This window comes from Choloepus didactylus, chromosome 7 (assembly GCF_015220235.1).
Source record: "Choloepus didactylus isolate mChoDid1 chromosome 7, mChoDid1.pri, whole genome shotgun sequence".
NCBI lineage: Eukaryota > Metazoa > Chordata > Mammalia > Pilosa > Megalonychidae > Choloepus > Choloepus didactylus.
The window spans coordinates 115,784,811-115,803,524 of record NC_051313.1 but is presented as its reverse complement, the minus strand read 5'-3'; the positions used below and the strand labels follow the sequence as shown (position 1 = coordinate 115,803,524).

At 37.6% G+C, this 18,714-nt stretch overlaps 1 protein-coding gene across 1 annotated transcript in view; it reads right to left on the bottom strand.

Moving 5' to 3' along the window:
• SRPK1 (SRSF protein kinase 1) overlaps positions 1-18,714 on the bottom strand; it is a 155,721-nt gene that overhangs the window by 37,035 nt on the left and 99,972 nt on the right. The window contains 4 exon segments of the mRNA XM_037842409.1: positions 15,666-15,766; positions 16,119-16,535; positions 16,911-17,124; positions 17,550-17,575. Of these exon segments, the coding sequence (XP_037698337.1) occupies positions 15,666-15,766; positions 16,119-16,535; positions 16,911-17,124; positions 17,550-17,575 (758 nt within the window).

Here is an 18,714-nt window from a genome sequence, read left to right as displayed (position 1 = left end):
TTCCTCCTGGGAAGCTATGGCCCCTCCAGAGAGGTCATCTGCATATCAATCATTTCTTTGTTTCTCTGACTCTGCTGGTCAAAGTGCTGTAATTTTAAAATGGCTGAGGCTTTCTTTACTGCAAAGCGTTGCGGGCTGAAAACGGCTGAGGCTTTCTCCACAGAGAGAGAAAGGGATAGAAAGGTCCCAGATTCATCCATCAGATGAAAGAGGAAAGATAAAGACTGTGACTGTGTAACTCAGTGAAACCTAGCGTGTTCAACAATTGTGATAAAATGTACAAATATGTTTTTTTATGAGGGAGAACAAATGAATGCCAAACTTGCAAGGTTTTAAAAATAGGGAGGTATTGGGGGAAAAGTACAATCACTGTAAACTAGAGACTATAATTAACAGAAATATTGTATTATGCTTCATTTAATGTAACAAAGGCAATATACCAAGGTAAATGCAGATAAGAGGGGTGCACGGGATGGGGGATGAGACTCTTGACATTGGTGGTGTTGTCTAACTTTTTATTCTACTTTGATCTAAGGTTATCTTTCCTTTTGCTGCTTCCTAGCTGTCATGTTGTTTTTTGTTTGTTTGTTTGTTTGTTTGTTTTCTCTTTTTTTTTTCTTTTTCTTTTGCCTCTCTACCTTCTTTGACTCTCCCTCCTGCCTTGTGGAAGAAATGTAGATGCCCTTATATAGATAGTGTGAAGGTGATGAACACATAAATATGTGACCGTAGAGAGAACCATCGATTGTTTACTTAGGATGGAATGTGTAATATGTGAACAAAACCATCTGAAAAAAAAGAAAAAGGGTTGATGAAGAAAACTCGAGGGCAATATACTGAGTGAAATAAGCCAGACACATAAGGACAAATAGTGCAGGGTCTCACTGATAGGAACTAATTATAATATGGAAACTCATAGAAATGAAATATAAGGTACCAAGATATAGGACAAGGCTAAAGAATGGGGAGTGGTTGCTTAGTATGAGCAGCATGTTCAACTAGGATGAACTTAAATGTTTGGAAATGAACAGAGGTGTCAGTAGCAAGATGTGAGAATAACTAACAGTGCTGAATGGCGCTTGAATGAGGTCAAAAAGGGAAGCTCAGAGTCATATATGTCATCAGAAGGGCATACAGGGAAAAAAATATACCTATTGCAGACTATATACTACAGTTAGTAGTATTTCAATGTTCTTTCATAAACAGTAACAAATGTACTATACCAATACTATGAGTTAACTATGAGGGGGGTTGATTAAGGATATGGGAGGATTCAAGTTTCCATTTCTTTTTTTAAAATTTAACCCTGCCAGAAATTTCATTTACACTAGCAACTGAAAGAATAAGATAAAAGCAAATAAATAATAATGAAATAAATTTAACTGAAGATGTAAAGGACTTGTACACAGAAAACTACAAGTCATAACTGAAAGAAAGAAGACCTAAATAAATTGAAAAATATTCCATACTCACAGATGAGAAGACTTGGTATTGTTAAGATGTCAGTTCTACCCAAAGTGATTTACAGACTTAACACAACCCCAATCAAAATTCCGGCAGCTTAGAGGGAAATACCTGAAGCTGTCAAACTGCAACCCAGTAGCCTTGATTCTTGAAGACAATTGTATAACTATGTAGCTTATACTGTGTGACTGTGTGATTGTGAAAACCTTGTTGTTCATACTCCCTTTATCCAATATTTGGTACAGATGAGTAGAAAAATGGGGACAAAAATTTAATGAAAAATAGGGTGGGATGGGAGGATGGAATGTTTTGGGTGTTCTTTTTTACTTATATATATATATTTCTTTGGAGTAAGGCAAATGTTCAAAAATTTATTATTGTGATGAAAGCATAACTACTCGATGATGGTGCTGTGAACAACTGATTGTACACTATAGATGATTGTATGGCATGTGAACCTATGTCAATAAACCTATTTAAAAAACTAAATAAATAGATTTGAAAGATTAGAAGACAGAGGAGATCCAACTATAATTCAAGAATATTTTTCTTAAAAAAGAGACTTTACACATCATAGTAATTGATGCCAGACTTTCCCTCTTACTGTCACAACTATAATGTTGACAAATACTTGAAAAATCTGTACAGGTGCATATATTTTTCAATACTCAGAGAACTATGCACTTAAAAACTGATGGTGTTTATTGCCTGTAAATTCTAAATAAAGTAGATTTATAAAGGTGTAAAAAAAAAAATTCCAACACCTACTTTGCAGAAATGGAGCAGCTAATCATCTAATTCATATGGAAGGGTAAGGGACCTCAAATAGCCAAAAACATCTTGAAAAAGATGATTCTCACTTCCTGATTTCAAAACGTATTACAATGCTATAGTCAAAACAGTGTGCCACAAGGACAAGTATATAATATAGACTGATGGAATAGAATTGAGAGTGCAGAAATCAACTCAAGTTTCTGTCACCAGGTGATTTTTGACGAGGTGGCCAAGTCTACTCAGTGGGGAAAGAACAGTCTCTTCAACAAATGGTGCTGGGAAAATGGATAGCCACACACAAAAGAAGGACATTGGATCCCTACCTCATACCATGTACAAAAATTAACTCAAAATGGATCAAAGGCCTAAATATAAGAGGTAAAACCATAAAACTTCTGGAAGAAAACATAGGGAAACATCTTCACAAACTTGTAATTAGGCAGTGGATTCTTAGACTACACCAAAAGCATGAGCAACAGAAGAAAAAATAGATACATTGAACTTTATCAAATTTAGAAACTTTTGTGCATCAAAGAACATTATCAAGAAAATGAAAAGAGGAGGAGCTAAGATGGTGGCATAGAGAGGAGTGGAAGACTGTTAGTCCCCCCTTGGAACAATTCAAAAATGACCAAAAAACTAGTAAATAACCTGGAATAACTGCGGGGAGACAAACGTGACTGTCCACTCATCATCCACCAACCTGAATTGGGGGGAATGCCTGAGATCGTAGCATGAAATTTTTAAGTAAAAACTGCGGACCCACGCCAAGAACAGAGAGCCCCTCCTTCACGGAAACCTCACAGTGCTAGAGAGCAGAACTCTCCAAACAAGCTAGTGTACCTCAGCCCAGCTTCAACTGGGGTTTTAATGTTAACTGCTCAATATAGACAGCGAATCCCCAACAAGCAGACAGAGGCTTTCAGTGACAACTGACCTTCGCAGAGTCGGGGGACATATCTGTCTCAGGACAGGGGAGACTGGGTGCTATCATCTGTACCAAATATTGGATAAAGGGAGTATGAACAACAAGGTTTTCACAATCACACAGTCACACAGTATAAGCTACATAGTTATACAATTGTCTTCAAGAATCAAGGCTACTGGGTTGCATGCAGTTTGACAGCTTCAGGTATTTCCCTCTAAGCTGCCGGAATTTTGATTGGGATTGTGTTAAGTCTGTAAATCACTTTGGGTAGAACTGACATCTTAACAATACCAAGTCTTCTCATCTGTGAGTATGGAATATTTTTCAATTTATTTAGGTCTTCTTTAATTTCTTTCAGTTATGACTTGTAGTTTTCTGTGTACAAGTCCTTTACATCTTCAGTTAAATTTATTTCATTATTATTTATTTGCTTTTATCTTATTCTTTCAGTTGCTATTGTAAATGAAATTTCTGGCAGGGTTAAATTTTAAAGCATAAATTGACATATACAGAGAACAGCAAAAAAATCAGAGCATCAAAACTCAGAAGCTGTAAAATAGAGAGATCACTGGTAAATGTCTTAGTGGATCCAAGAAAGCTGAATTTTATGCCATTGTTGGTACAATCTGAGAAAGCAATGTGGTTTATACCACAGAACCCCTTTCCCTAAGGTACAGGATTTCGTAACATCAGGTACCTCTGGAAGTGGGGGTGAGGTTGGAACTCAACACAAGAATACTGCTTTAAAATGTCTTCTTAAGAAACAAAGCCCCAGAACATAGAGAATGATGTAGGTTAATATCCTCTTTCCCCCATCCTGACAGACCACTTGGCAGTTTATTCCATGGAATGGGTAAAATAGTCTTTGAAGTACACTAGGCACAACTGAGGGTAGAATACTATAGTGGTTTGAAGATGTCTATACCCCAGAAAAACATATTCTTAAACATAATCCATTTTTATGGGTATGAACCCACTGCAAGTAGGACCTTTTGATGACGTTATCTTCAGTTAAGATGTGGTCCGCCTCAATCAGGATGGGTCTTAATCCTATTACTGGAATATTTTATGAATGAATGAAATTCAGACACAGAGAGAGAAAGCCACAGAGGGAGCAGTTAGAAGTTGAACCCAGAAGAGAAGGGAGAGACCAGGAGATGCTGCCATGTGCCTCACCATGTGGCAAGCTAAGAACAAAGGACTTCTGACAGTGAGCTCCAGAACGCCACTGTCTTCAGGGAGAAAGCATTGCCTTGATTTGGAATTCTATCTTAGTCTTAAAACTGTGAGCCATTAAATTCCCATTGTTTAAGCCATCCCTTTTGATGGTATTTCCTTAAACAGCCAAGAAAACTAAAACAGAACAGGGAGATTAAGTGATCTTACTGAATGGTGGAACTTCCACTCTTCTTGTTTCAACTCGGTTCCCAGAACACTGGCAGCCAGGCATTTATACTCTGAATTGGGAGACTAAGGAAGACTATAGTCTTTTCCCATTGAGAGTGTCTTTTATGGGGAATATGATAAATCCCAGAGGAAAGATCCAAAGATCCTGACATCTGAGAATGAAATGAAACAGCCCAGCAAAATCATTCTATAGTAAAAATCAACAAGGCCCACCCAGGTGCAGAGCTTCCAAACAGCTTTTTAGTACTCCTTTTATAAGTATAGTCAGACAGCCAAGGATCATTAAAGAGAAAGAAGAAAACCTAGAGGAAACAGACACCATAAAGGAGAAAGAAAATGCCCCCCCCCCCAAAAAAAAAGATAAAATAATCACTGTCCTCTGAGAAATTAAAAAAAGAGAAAAAGATATTGTTTTTATGAAACAAGAACATAATGCTATTTTTAAAAATTCAGTGAACCAAAGAACTTTTGGAGCGTTTAGAACTGCATTGGTCTTGAGCAGCAAGACCGGAAACTAGAAAACCATGAAGCAATGACTTAAACATTCTGAGGGAAAATGATTTTCATCCTAGAATTTCCATCCTAGAATTCTATACATAGCCAAATGAGTGTGAAAGCAGAATAAAGGCATTATCAGACATGCAAGATCCCCACCAAAATCTCATATACTTATACCCCTTCTTAGGAAGCTACAACAGGTTATATACATGTACTTCATGAAAACAACAGAGTAAATCAAGAAAGAAGATAGGAGAGACAAGAAACGGGATATAACGAGACAGAAATCTTCAGGATGATGGTGAAGGAAAATCCCAAATGGAGATGATGCAGTAGGCCTAAGGGCAACCCAATCAGATGAACACAGATCAGAAGACTCCAGTTCTCTAAGAAGATGAAGTTGAAAGTATACCCAAAGTATCTGTATAGACTGAATCAACATTTATACCACCCAGTAAAAGTGTGGGGTTGAATTAACTGATAAGTAGAAAACTAAGTAAATGAAACATAATGTTATACAGGAAGGGAAAAAGGATCATATTATAATATATGTACAGTTCAGCTGACAGCAGCTTTACAGAGTCCTAAGAATGTAATGACAAATAAATATGGAATGATGACTTAGCCAAAAGTCATCTTAAATTGGGAAGATGGGGTTGGGCGCAATGGTAGTAGATAACTATCATCTTCCAGGAGCAAGAAATGGAAAGAAAGTATCAGGAGCAATATAACCATGTCATTTATTGGTGATATGAACCATTTAACAATTAGCAATATAAACTCTGTTATTTATTAGTGATATAGTTATGGGGAGTGAGAAATTAGCAAAGATGATAGATTTTTGAATCAAATCTATACAAAACTTTGCCTTATGTATGTACATGCACAACTGATTAAAAAAACTCAATTATAAAAAGCAAAGGGAGGAGGCGGGGCAAGATGGCGGACTGGTAAGCTGTATGTTTTAGTTCCTCCTCCAGGAAAGTAGGTAGAAAGCCAGGAACTGCGTGGACTGGACACCACAGAGCGATCTGACTTTGGGCATACTTCATACAACACTCATGAAAACGTGGAACTGCTGAGATCAGTGAAATCTGTAAGTTTTTGTGGCCAGGGGACCCGCACTCCTCCCTGCCAGGCTCAGTCCCGTGGGAGGAGGGGCTGTCAGCTCCGGGAAGGAGAAGGGAGAACAGCAGTGGCAGCCCTTATCGGAAACTCATTCTACTGATCCAAACTCCAACCATAGACAGATTGAGACCAGACACCAGAGAATCTGAGAGCAGCCAGCCCAGCAGAGAGGAGACAGGCATAGAAAAAAACAGCACGAAAAACTCCAAAATAAAAGCGGAGGATTTTTGGAGTTCTGGTGAACATAGAAAGGGGAAGGGCAGAGCTCAGGCCCTGAGGCTCATATGCAAATCCCAAAGAAAAGCTGATCTCTCTGCTCTGTGGCCCTTTCCTTAATGGCCCTAACTGCTTTGTCTCTTAGCATTTCAATAACCCATTAGACCCGTGAGGAGGGCCCTTTTTTTTTTTTTTTTTTAATCCTTTTTTCTTTTTCTAAAACAATTACTCTAAGAGGCCCAATACAGAAAGCTTCAAAGACTTGCAATTTGGGCAGGTCAAGACAAGAGCAGAACTAAGAGAGCTCTGAGACAAAAGGCAATAATCCAGTGGCTGAGAAAATTCACTAAACACCACAACTTCCCAAGAAAAGGGGGGTGTCCGCTCACAGTCATCATCCTGGTGGACAGGAAACACTCCTGCCCATCGCCAGCCCCATAGCCCAGAGCTGCCCCAGACAACCCAGTGTGATGGAAGTGCTTCAAATAACAGGCACACACCACAAAACTGGGCATGGACATTAGCCTTCCCTGCAACCTCAGCTGATTATCCCGGAGTTGGGAAGGTGGAGCAGTGTGAATTAACAAAGCCCCATTCAGCAATCATTTCAGCAGACTGGGAGCCTCCCTACATGACCCAGGAGCCCAGAACTGCCCTGGGGGGACGGCACTCATCTGTGACATAGCACAGTCATCCCTCAACAGAGGACCAGGGGGTGGATGGTGTGGAAGAGGGACCCACTCACAAGTCTCAGGACCCATACGCCAATACCAAGGACTTGTGGGTCAGTGGCAGAGACAAACTGTGGCAGGACTGAACTGAAGGATTAGACTATTGCAGCAGCTTTAAAACTCCAGGATCACCAGGGAGATTTGATTGTTAGAGCCATCCCCCCCCCCCTCCCTGACTGCCCAGAAACACGCCCCACATACAGGGCGGGCAACACCAACTATACACACAAGCTTGGTACACCAATTGGACCCCACAAGACTCACTCCCCCACTCACCACAAAGGCAAAGCAGGGGAGAACTGGCTTGTGGAGAACAGGTGGCTCGTGGACACCATCTGCTGGTTAGTTAGAGAAAGTGTACTCCACGAAGCTGTAGATCTGATAAATTAGAGATAAGGACTTCAATTGGTCTACAAATCCTAAAAGAACCCTAACAAGTTAAGCAAATGCCAAGAGGCCAAAAACAACAGAAAATTATAAAGCATATGAAAAAACCAGACGATATGGATAACCCAAGCCGAAGCACCCAAATCAAAAGATCAGAAGAGACACAGCACCTAGAGCAGCTACTCAAAGAACTAAAGATGAACAATGAGACCATAGTACAGGATACAAAGGATATCAAGAAGACCCTAGAAGGGCATAAAGAAGACATTGCAAGAATAAATAAAACAGATCTTATGGAAATTAAAGAAACTGTTGACCAAATTAAAAAGATTCTGGACACTCATAGTACAAGACTAGAGGAAGTTGAACAACGAATCAGTGACCTGGAAGATGACAGAATGGAAAATGAAAGCATAAAAGAAAGAATGGGAAAAAAAAATTGAAAAAATAGAAACGGACCTCAGGAATATGATAGATAATATAAAACGTCCAAATATAAGACTCATTGGTCTTCCAGAAGGGGAAGAAAAGCGTAAAGGTCTAGGAAGAGTATTCAAAGAAATTGTTGGGGAAAACTTCCCAAATCTTCTAAACAACATAAATACACAAATCATAAATGCTCAGCGAACTCCAAATAGAATAAATCCAAATAAACCCACTCCGAGACATATTCTGATCACACTGTCAAACACGGAAGAGAAGGAGCAAGTTCTGAAAGCAGCAAGAGAAAAGCAATTCACCACATACAAAGGAAACAGCATAAGACTAAGTAGTGACTACTCAGCAGCCACCATGGAGGCCAGAAGACAGTGGCACGATATATTTAAAATTCTGAGTGAGAAAAATTTCCAGCCAAGAATACTTTATCCAGCAAAGCTCTCCTTCAAATTTGAGGGAGAGCTTAAATTTTTCACAGACAAACAAATGCTGAGAGAATTGCTAACAAGAGACCTGCCCTACTGGAGATACTCAAGGGAGCCCTACAGACAGAGAAACAAAGAAAGGGCAGAGAGACTTGGAGAAAGCTTCAGTACTAAAGGGATTTGGTATTGGTACAATAAAGGATATTAATAGAGAGAGGGAAAAAATATATATGACAAACATAAACCAAAGGAAGATGGCTGATTCAAGAAATGCCTTCACGGTTATAATGTTGAATGTAAATGGATTAAACTCCCCAATTAAAAGATATAGATTTGCAGAATGGATCAAAAAAAATGAACCATCAATATGCTGCATACAAGAGACTCATCTTAGACATAGGGACACAAAGAAATTGAAAGTGAAAGGATGGAAAACAATATTTCATGCAAGCTACAGCCAAAAGAAAGCAGGTGTAGCAATATTAATCTCAGATAAAATAGACTTTAAATGCAGGGATGTTTTGAGAGACAAAGAAGGCCCCTACATACTAATAAAAGGGGCAATTCAACAAGAAGAAATAACAATCGTAAATGTCTATGCACCCAATCAAGGTGCCACAAAATACATGAGAGAAACACTGGCAAAACTAAAGGAAGCAATTGATGTTTCCACAATAATTATGGGAGACTTCAACACATCACTCTCTCCTATAGATAGATCAACCAGACAGAAGACCAATAAGGAAATTGAAAACCTAAACAATCTGATAAATGAATTAGATTACAGACATATACATAACATTACATCCCAAATCACCAGGATACACATAGTTTTCTAGTGCTCACGTAACTTTCTCCAGAATAGAACATATGCTGGGATATAAAACAAGCCTCAATAAATTTAAAAAGATTGAAATTATTCAAAGCAAATTCTCTGACCACAATGGAATACAATTAGAAGTCAATAACCATCAGAGACTTAGAAAATTCACAAATACCTGGAGGTTAAACAACACACTCCTAAACAATCAGTGGGTTAAAGAAGAAATAGCAAGAGAAATTGCTAAATATATAGAGACAAATGAAAATGAGAACACAACATACCAAAATCTATGGGATGCAGCAAAAGCAGTGCTAAGGGGGAAATTTATAGCACTAAACGCATATATTAAAAAGGAAGAAAGAGCCAAAATCAAAGAACTAATGGATCAACTGAAGAAGCTAGAAAATGAACAGCAAACCAATCCTAAACCAAGTACAAGAAAAGAAATAACAAGGATTAAAGTACAAATAAATGACATAGAGAACAAAAAAACAATAGAGGATAAATATCACCAAAAGTTGGTTATTTGAGAAGATCAACAAGATTGACAAGCCCCTAGCTAGACTGACAAAATCAAAAAGAGAGAAGACCCATATCAACAAAATAATGAATGAAAAAGGTGACATAACTGCAGATCCTGAAGAAATTAAAAACATTATAAGAGGATACTATGAACAACTGTATGGCAACAAACTGGATAATGTAGAGGAAATGGACAATTTCCTGGAAACATATGAACAACCTAGACTGACCAGAGAAGAAATAGAAGACCTCAATCAACCCATCACAAGCAAAGAGATCCAATCAGTCATCAAAAATCTTCCCACAAATAAATGCCCAGGGCCAGATGGCTTCACAGGGGAATTCTACCAAACTTTCCAGAAAGAACTGACACCAATCTTACTCAAACTCTTTCAAAACACTGAAGAAAATGGAACACTACCTAACTCATTTTATGAAGCTAACATCAATCTAATACCAAACCAGGCAAAGATGCTACAAAAAAGGAAAACTACCGGCCAATCTCCCTAATGAATACAGATGCAAAAATCCTCAACAAAATACTTGCAAATCGAATCCAAAGACACATTAAAAAAATCATACACCATGACCAAGTGGGGTTTATTCCAGGCATGCAAGGATGGTTCAAGATAAGAAAATCAATCAACGTATTACAACACATTAAAAATTCGAAAGGGAAAAATCAAAGGATCATCTCAATAGATGCTGTAAAAGCATTTGACAAAATCCAACATACGTTTCTGATAAAAACACTTCAAAAGGTAGGAATTGAAGGAAACTTCCTCAATATGATAAACAGCATATGTGAAAAACCCACAGCCAGCACAGTACTCAATGGTGAGGACTAAAAGCCTTCCCTCTAAGATCAGGAACAATACGAGGATGCCCGCTGTCACCCTGTTATTCAACATTGTGCTGGAAGTGCTAGCCAGGGCAATCCAGCAAGACAAAGAAATAAAAGGAATACAATTTGGAAAAGAAGAAGTAAAACTGTCATTGTTTGCAGATGATATGATCCTATATCTGGAAAACTCTGAGAAATCGACGATACAGCTACTAGAGCTAATAAATTTAGCAAAGTAGCGGGATACAAGATTAATGCACATAAATCAGTAATGTTTCTATATGCTAGAAATGAACAAACTGAAGAGACACTCAAGAAAAAGATACCATTTTCAATAGCAACTAAAAAAATCAAGTACCTAGGAATAAACTTAACCAAAGATGTAAAAGCCCTATACAAAGAAAACTATATAACTCTACTAAAAGAAATAGAAGAGGACCTTAAAAGATGGAAAAATATTCCATGTTCATGGATAGAAAGGCTAAATGTCATTAAGATGTCAATTCTACCCAAACTCATCTACAGATTCAATGCAATCCCAATCAAAATTCCAACAACCTACTTTGCAGACTTGGAAAAGCTAGTTACCAAATTTATTTGGAAAGGGAAGATGCATCGAATTGCTAAAGACACTCTAAAAAAGAAAAACAAACTGGGAGGACTTATACTCTCTGACTTTGAAGCTTATTATAAAGCCACAGTTGTCAAAACAGCATGGTACTGGCACAAAGATAGACATATAGATCAATGGAATCGAATTGAGAATTCGGAGATAGACCCTCAGATCTATGGCCGACTGATCTTTGATAAGGCCCCCAAAGTCACTGAACTGAGTCATAATGGTCTTTTCAACAAATGGGGCTGGGAGAGTTGGATATCCATATCCAAAAGAATGAAAGAGGACCCCTACCTCACCCCCTACACAAAAGTGAACTCAAAATGGACCAAAGATCTCAACACAAAAGAAAGTACCATAAAACTCCTAGAAGATAATGTAGGAAAACATCTTCAAGACCTTGTATTAGGCAGCCACTTCCTAGACTTTACACCCAAAGCACAAGCAACAAAAGAAAAAATAGATAAATGGGAACTCCTCAAGCTTAGAAGTTTCTGCACCTCAAAGGAATGTCTCAAAAAGGTAAAGAGGCAGCCAACTCAATGGGAAAAAATTTTTGGAAACCATGTATCTGACGAAAGACTGAGATCTTGCATATATAAAGAAATCCTACAACTCACTGACAATAGTACAGACGGCCCAATTATAAAACGGGCAAAAGATATGAAAAGACAGTTCTCTGAAGAGGAAATACAAATGGCCAAGAAACACATGAAAAAATGTTCAGCTTCACTAGCTATTAGAGAGATACAAATTAAGACCACAATGAGATACCATCTAACACTGATTAGAATGGCTACCATTAAACAAACAGGAAACTACAAATGCTGGAAGGGATGTGGAGAATCTGGAACTCTTATTCATTGTTGGTGGGACAGTATAATGGTTCAGCCACTCTGGAAGTCAGTCTGGCAGTTCCTTAGAAAACTAGATATAGAGTTACCATTCAATACAGCGATTGCACTTCTCGGTATATACCCGGAAGGTCGGAAAGCCGTGACACGAACAGATATCTGCACGCCAATGTTCTTAGCAGCATTATTCACAATTGCCAAGAGATGGAAACAACCCAAATGTCCTTCAACAGATGAGTGGATAAATAAAATGTGGTATATACACACGATGGAATACTACACGGCAGTAAGAAGGAACGATCTCGTGAAACATATGACAACATGGATGAACCTTGAAGACATAATGCTGAGCGAAATAAGCCAGGCACAAAAAGAGAAATATTATATGCTACCACTAATGTGAACTTTGAAAAATGTAAAACAAATGGTTTATAATGTAGAATGTAGGGGAACTAGCGATAGACAGCAATTAAGGAAGGGGGAACAATAATCGAAGAAGAACAGATAAGCTATTTAACGTTCTGGGGATGCCCAGGAATGACTATGGTCTGTTAATTTCTGATGGATATAGTAGGAACAAGTTCACAGAAATGTTGCTATATTAGGCAACTTTCTTGGGGTAAAGTAGGAACAGGTTGGAAGTAAAGCAATTATCTTAGGTTAGTTGTCTTTTTCTTACTCCCTTGTTACGGTCTCTTTGAAATGTTCTTTTATTGTATGTTTGTTTTCTTTTTAATTTTTTTTTTCATACAGTTGATTTAAAAAAAAAAAAAAAAAAAACAAGGAAAAAAATAGGTAGATCCCCCTTGAGGAGCCTGTGGAGAATGCAGGGGTATTGGCCTACCCCACTTCGTTGGTTGCTAACATTCCCACAGACATAGGGGACTGGTGGTTTGATGGGTTGAGCCCTCTACCATAGGTTTTACCCTTGGGAAGATGGTTGCTCCAAAGGAGAGGCTAGGCCTCCCTATAACTGTGCCTAAGAGCCTCCTCCTAAATGCCTTTGTTGCTCGGATGTGTCCCTGTCTCTCTAGCTAAGCCAACTTGAAAGGTGAAATCATTGCCCTCCCCCTACGTGGGATCAGACACCCAGGGGAGTGAATCTCCCTGGCAACGTGGAATATGACTCCCGGGCAGGAATGTAGACCTGGCATTGTGGGACGGAGAACATCTTCTTGACCAAAAGGGGGATGTGAAAGGAAATGAAATAAGCTTCAGTGGCAGAGAGATTCCAAAAGGAGCCGAGAGGTCACTCTGGTGGGCACTCCTATGCACAATTTAGACAACCCTTTTTAGGTTCTAAAGAATTGGGGTAGCTGGTGGTGGATACCTGAAACTATCAAACTACAACCCAGAACCCATGAATCTTGAAGACAATTGTATAAAACTGTAGCTTATGAGGGGTGAAAATGGGATTGGGAAAGCCATAAGGACCACACTCCACTTTGTCTAGTTTATGGATGGATGAGTAGAAAAATAGGGGAAGGAAACAAACAAAGAAACAGACAAAGGTACCCAGGGAAAAAAAAAAAAAAGCAAAGGGAAAGTATGATACTTAAAAAAATCAAAGCTCTATGAAAATCATATAAAATTCTGTTACAGGGTACAGTATAGCATTATGACATTTTCACCACTATGTCCCAGTGCCCAGGTCAGAGTAAGTGCTGATATGTTTGCTGAAGGACTGAATGGATAAAATTAAGGTCTTTTTAGTAGAGAGAGACAGATTAAGAAGAAGAAAAAAAAATGATATACACATAATATTGAAGAACATAGAGAGATTAATTCTCAAGTAGAAGTAGTGACAGGAGAGAAATTACCAGAATAAAGAAAAGTGTGCCAAATGCATCAGAAAACATGGAGGAAGGTTTTCCAGGCACAAAGACATGGAAGCACGACACTTGGTATGACAAGCATTTGATGTTTCTACCGTGTGATATTTGGTAAAGAACCAATACATTTCTCTACAAATCATTTACTTAAATATTTATTGAGCACTTACTATGTACAGGACATTATAAGTACTGTAGTTACAGCAGTGAACAAAAATCCCTGTCACGATGGAACCAATATCCTAGGGGGATAGATGTTAAGGAAACAAACAGAGAAAATACATGAATAACTATGATGAAGGTGTATGTGTTTCGAGAGTGTAGTTTGCTAATTATGTTATATGGTCAGGGAAGATCTCTGTGATGACATTTCAATAAGAACCTAGAGAAAAGGAGGGAGTGAGTCGTACACAACTTGCAGAAGATTCCAGCAGAAGGAATAGCAAGTATTTGGTGGTGGTGGGCCATGGTAAGAACTTTGACTTTCATTCTGAAGGCAGCCACTGCAAGGTTTTGAGAACAACTGACTTGGCTTAGATATAAAAGGATCACTCTGATAGCTGTGCTGTCAATAGTGTGTAGGGATCAAAGGCCACAAAAGTAAGTACGCTATTTGCAGTCATCCAGGTGAACATATATGGTGGCTTGCACCAGTGGTGAAATAATTCTTTTTACTTGGAAAGTTGTTCCACCATTCTGTCAGTCAGTGCCAGGCTCTGACTTTTTTTTCTAAAATGTCACTGCAATATTCTAGAATCAGTTTTGGAACTGAGACCATTCTGGTTTATGAACATGATGTTATATGGAATAGGGAATCTGAAGTAATAAAAAATAAGCATAAAACCTATCATAGTAGATTTTCAACAGCTCAATGATCTTCAACATTCCTATTCACAAAGCACACGGCTTTTCGAGTAGTGTCATTTATGTGCAAATCATTATATTGTTGATTTTAAAAAGATGTTCATTAAAAATAACCCAAAAACCCTTCTTTACTAGGCATATAGTAAAAAGCAATATTAATAAAATAATTTATTAATTAAAATGAGGTCCCATTATTCAATCAGAGGAATGGAGAAGTTTAAAAAAGAAAAATACTTCCCAGAGTTGTTAAAGGTGGAATAACTGATGCAGCATTTCTGGAAAGTAATTAGGCACCATACATCAAAAAAGCACTTCAGAAAAAGCACCCAAATTTTGATCTAACATCTCCCTGATAGGAATTTTATGTCCTAAGGACAAAAAGATTCTTGAGAAAGATGTTCATCATAAAGAACTGCCAAAAGTTGAATCTGTAAAGGTTACAGAATACAAGGAAATACTATGTAACTGATTGAATTTTATGTAAATTTTTGATTGATAAAGAGAAGTGTCCAAATTATGTTAAGTAAATTAAAAGAAAGTTAGAGTTTGTAAAGTTAGATGCCAATTTTGAAAACAGGGGAAAAAGTGTGAATCTTGGCATCAAGAGTATGAAAGTGGATGGGGGATACACAGAAAACAAGACTGGCCAGGAGCTGACATTACTGAATATTGATGACAGGTACATGAAGTGAGGGTAGGGGATTATTTCATCGTACCTTTCTCTCTACTTTTGTTAAGTATATTTGAACTTTCCTATAACAAAAGATTAAAAGGAAAAAAAGATTCCTAAAATATAACTGGTAATCTGGGTAAAGAATTGTAGGTGTTTTTTATTTTAGCAAAATTAAGTCCAAATTCTTACTCATTCCTGGTCACTATGAAAGAAACATACCACTGAAACAAGTTTAACTTACCACCCAACAGGCATTTCCAAGATCAGCAATCTTCACTTTGAGTTTTTCTGCATTTTTTGGCTCCAATGGATTAACAAGAAAATTTCCAGCAGTGGATTTTCCTATAAACAATAGGCGCTATCAATAAGACTTCAATGAACATAGGAATACCTTAATAAAGGTCTCTGAGGTAATATACTCAGGCCTCCAGCTGGTAACCTACAATAAATTTTCTATAATAAAAAGGGTACAGCAATGCCTTGAGTTTCTTTAATTAAAACCACTGTCCTCATTGCAACAAGTGAAACGCTGCACACTCAGTAAGTGAATAACAAAACTGAAAGCCATCTAGAGATTTATATATTAAGGTAACTTGGACACCAACTTTACAGCTGTATTTACAAAAACAAAGGCACTTTAAGTCTAGAAATTCATGAATATGCTATTCAGGGGTAAAAGTGTCTACATAAGTACCTTTGTTGTCCAATGGTCCATTATGTTCCTGCTCTTGATCATCCTCACAGGGTATCTCTGCACGAATGCTTTCTTGAAGTTGGCTGATGTCCTGTTCACTGAATGACTGGTCTGTATTTGAAGACTGGCACACCATGGTATCTGATACCTCTGAGGTTGTAGGTGTACAAGAGTCTGTTTCTTGAGATGTGCTGCTGTCTCCATTTTGTGAGCTTAGGAAACTAGGTTCCTGCTTCAAATTTTGGACACCACAGTTATTAGCATTATGTAGATCGTCTTTAAGCCTCAGTGTCTCTTTATTCCTGTTCTCAGAATAATTAACAATTTCAGTTACTCCATTGCAATTAATTTCTGCTGCGCCACCCTCCACATCACGCTCCATAAGTGTTTGATTCTGGACAATGGTACATGCCTCTTCTAAGAAACAAACAAACAAAAAGGATCTATGCATATGTGTGTGAGTGAAAGAAGAGAAAACTTTCTTGACAAGATTAAAACATTTTCTAGAACGTACACTGGATGACATAAATAACATGACTGGGCATCTATTTAGAGAAGGACAAAGATCTTCTTATCCTTACCCAAATGCTATATGAAGTCTAGTTTCATTTCCTGAGAAAAGTTAGAAATTACATTTAAATATTCCTGCCTAACATTTATGACAATTTCTGTATTCTTACTATACAAGGACACCCCCAGAGTGTTGTATGCATGAAACCACTGTATTATATAACAATCATAAATACTGTTAAAGTTTGCTAAAAAGTAATTTTCGTGATGCTCTATTTATACCAAGTTTTTCTTGGGTCATTTTATTAGATGGGTTCTCTTTCAAGGGTCTTTCAACAGGACTCTCTGATTCTTCTTGCTTGTTTGGTCTTTTTTGCCCAGGGCCCGACTCTTTCTCCATTTCCTCAATTTCCTGCATTCGCTTCTCTAGTAATTCTGCCTGGCGCTTCTGCTTCTTCTTCAATTTCTTCTTCTTATTCTTTGACATTTTGTCAGCCTGGGCGGAGATTACAAACAGATAAAGCCTTCAGGTGGCTAATCTATTACCCTCAGTTGGAGATAACTGTTAACTTTAATTATTTCCTAACTAAATTTTACTTTCCTAACGTAGCACTTAAGTTTTTCATTAACTTATAAAATGCAGATACTCTTTAAAAAAACAAATATAACAAAATTAACAACAAATCTTGGTTTTCTGAGAAGTCTGTGGGGCTAGTGTATTCTAAGACACACTCAAATTAATAGAAGCCTCATCAATACAAACGTCCTGGAAGACGCATGGGAATTTATTGGAGAAAACAATAGAAGAGCAGAAATTTTTTTTTCTCTGGTTTCCAAACTTTAAACAAATTGTGACCATCCATGACAAAAGAACCCATGCTGCCCATAGACAAGAATTAAATATAGAAACCTTATACTTACTGGTTTAGGCTGGGGAGCAGTACTGACTGAAAGGAAAAGAAAATCAAGTAAGAACCCTGGCATTCAGCAGGCAATATAAACTAAAGTTCAGATAAGACAGATAAGAGAAAACTCATTCTTATAAAACCTATAATGCAGAGAAAACTATTGTTTTTAAGCTACATTAGTAGAAGTTACACTTTTAAAAAAGAAATAATGCATTTAAAATCTGACTAATGTAAAATAAGTTCAAGTAAATTAAATTCTCCCCCAGATAGCATCAATATACGCAAAGAACTAAGTCCCCATTTCTGGCTTCCACTACCAATACTGCTAAAACCACCTATTTCTCATTCCCATGTACTGCCTAAAATAGAAAGTGACAGGCCATCCTCCTCATTTCCTTCCCGGGACTCCCATCTTCAATTCTTTCCTCTTGGCACTTGTAAATTTTAACAGGGGAGTCAAGGTAGCATCAGGGATTACATTATGTTGCTATATATAATGTTATATATATTAGTTTAGCTCTGGCATGAAGTAGAATCTTTCATCTTTCTTTTTAAAGGAAGCCTATGATATCTGGTATTTCAACCTGAGTATCAAGGAAGTTCCTCAAATATGATTAAATTAGTAAAATTAAAACCCTTACTAAAAATGGAAGAAATCATCATGATCATACCAGCCATCATTTCTTTAGCACTATTTCTTTGGCACGTAACACTGTGTGGGATACAACTAACTGCTATCACATGTCAACTAACTGCTATCACATGACATTTACTCTCCAAAACTCCTACATGACGGAAAATGAAGTCAAGTAACTAGCCCAGGGTCAATGAGCCAAACAATGAAGTCAGCATTCAATCTAGGTCTGTCCAACTCCAATGCTTAAACCTAACCTCTTTTTTTTTTTGGCTTTTATAAAGGGAATTTATTTGGTTACACAGTTACAGTCTTAAGGCTATAAAGTGTCCAAGGTAAGAAGGCATCAATGATAGGTAAACCCAACCTCTTAACACAAATGTTATATTGCCTCTTCACGGATCGCTGATTCATAAGGAAGCACATGTATGTGATCAAGATAATAAAATAAAAAATGGCCATCAAACCAAAAGAAAAAAAGTTTCAAAGCAACAACTTGTATCAGCTTTTATAATATACAACACATCTATGAGAATACTAAGAA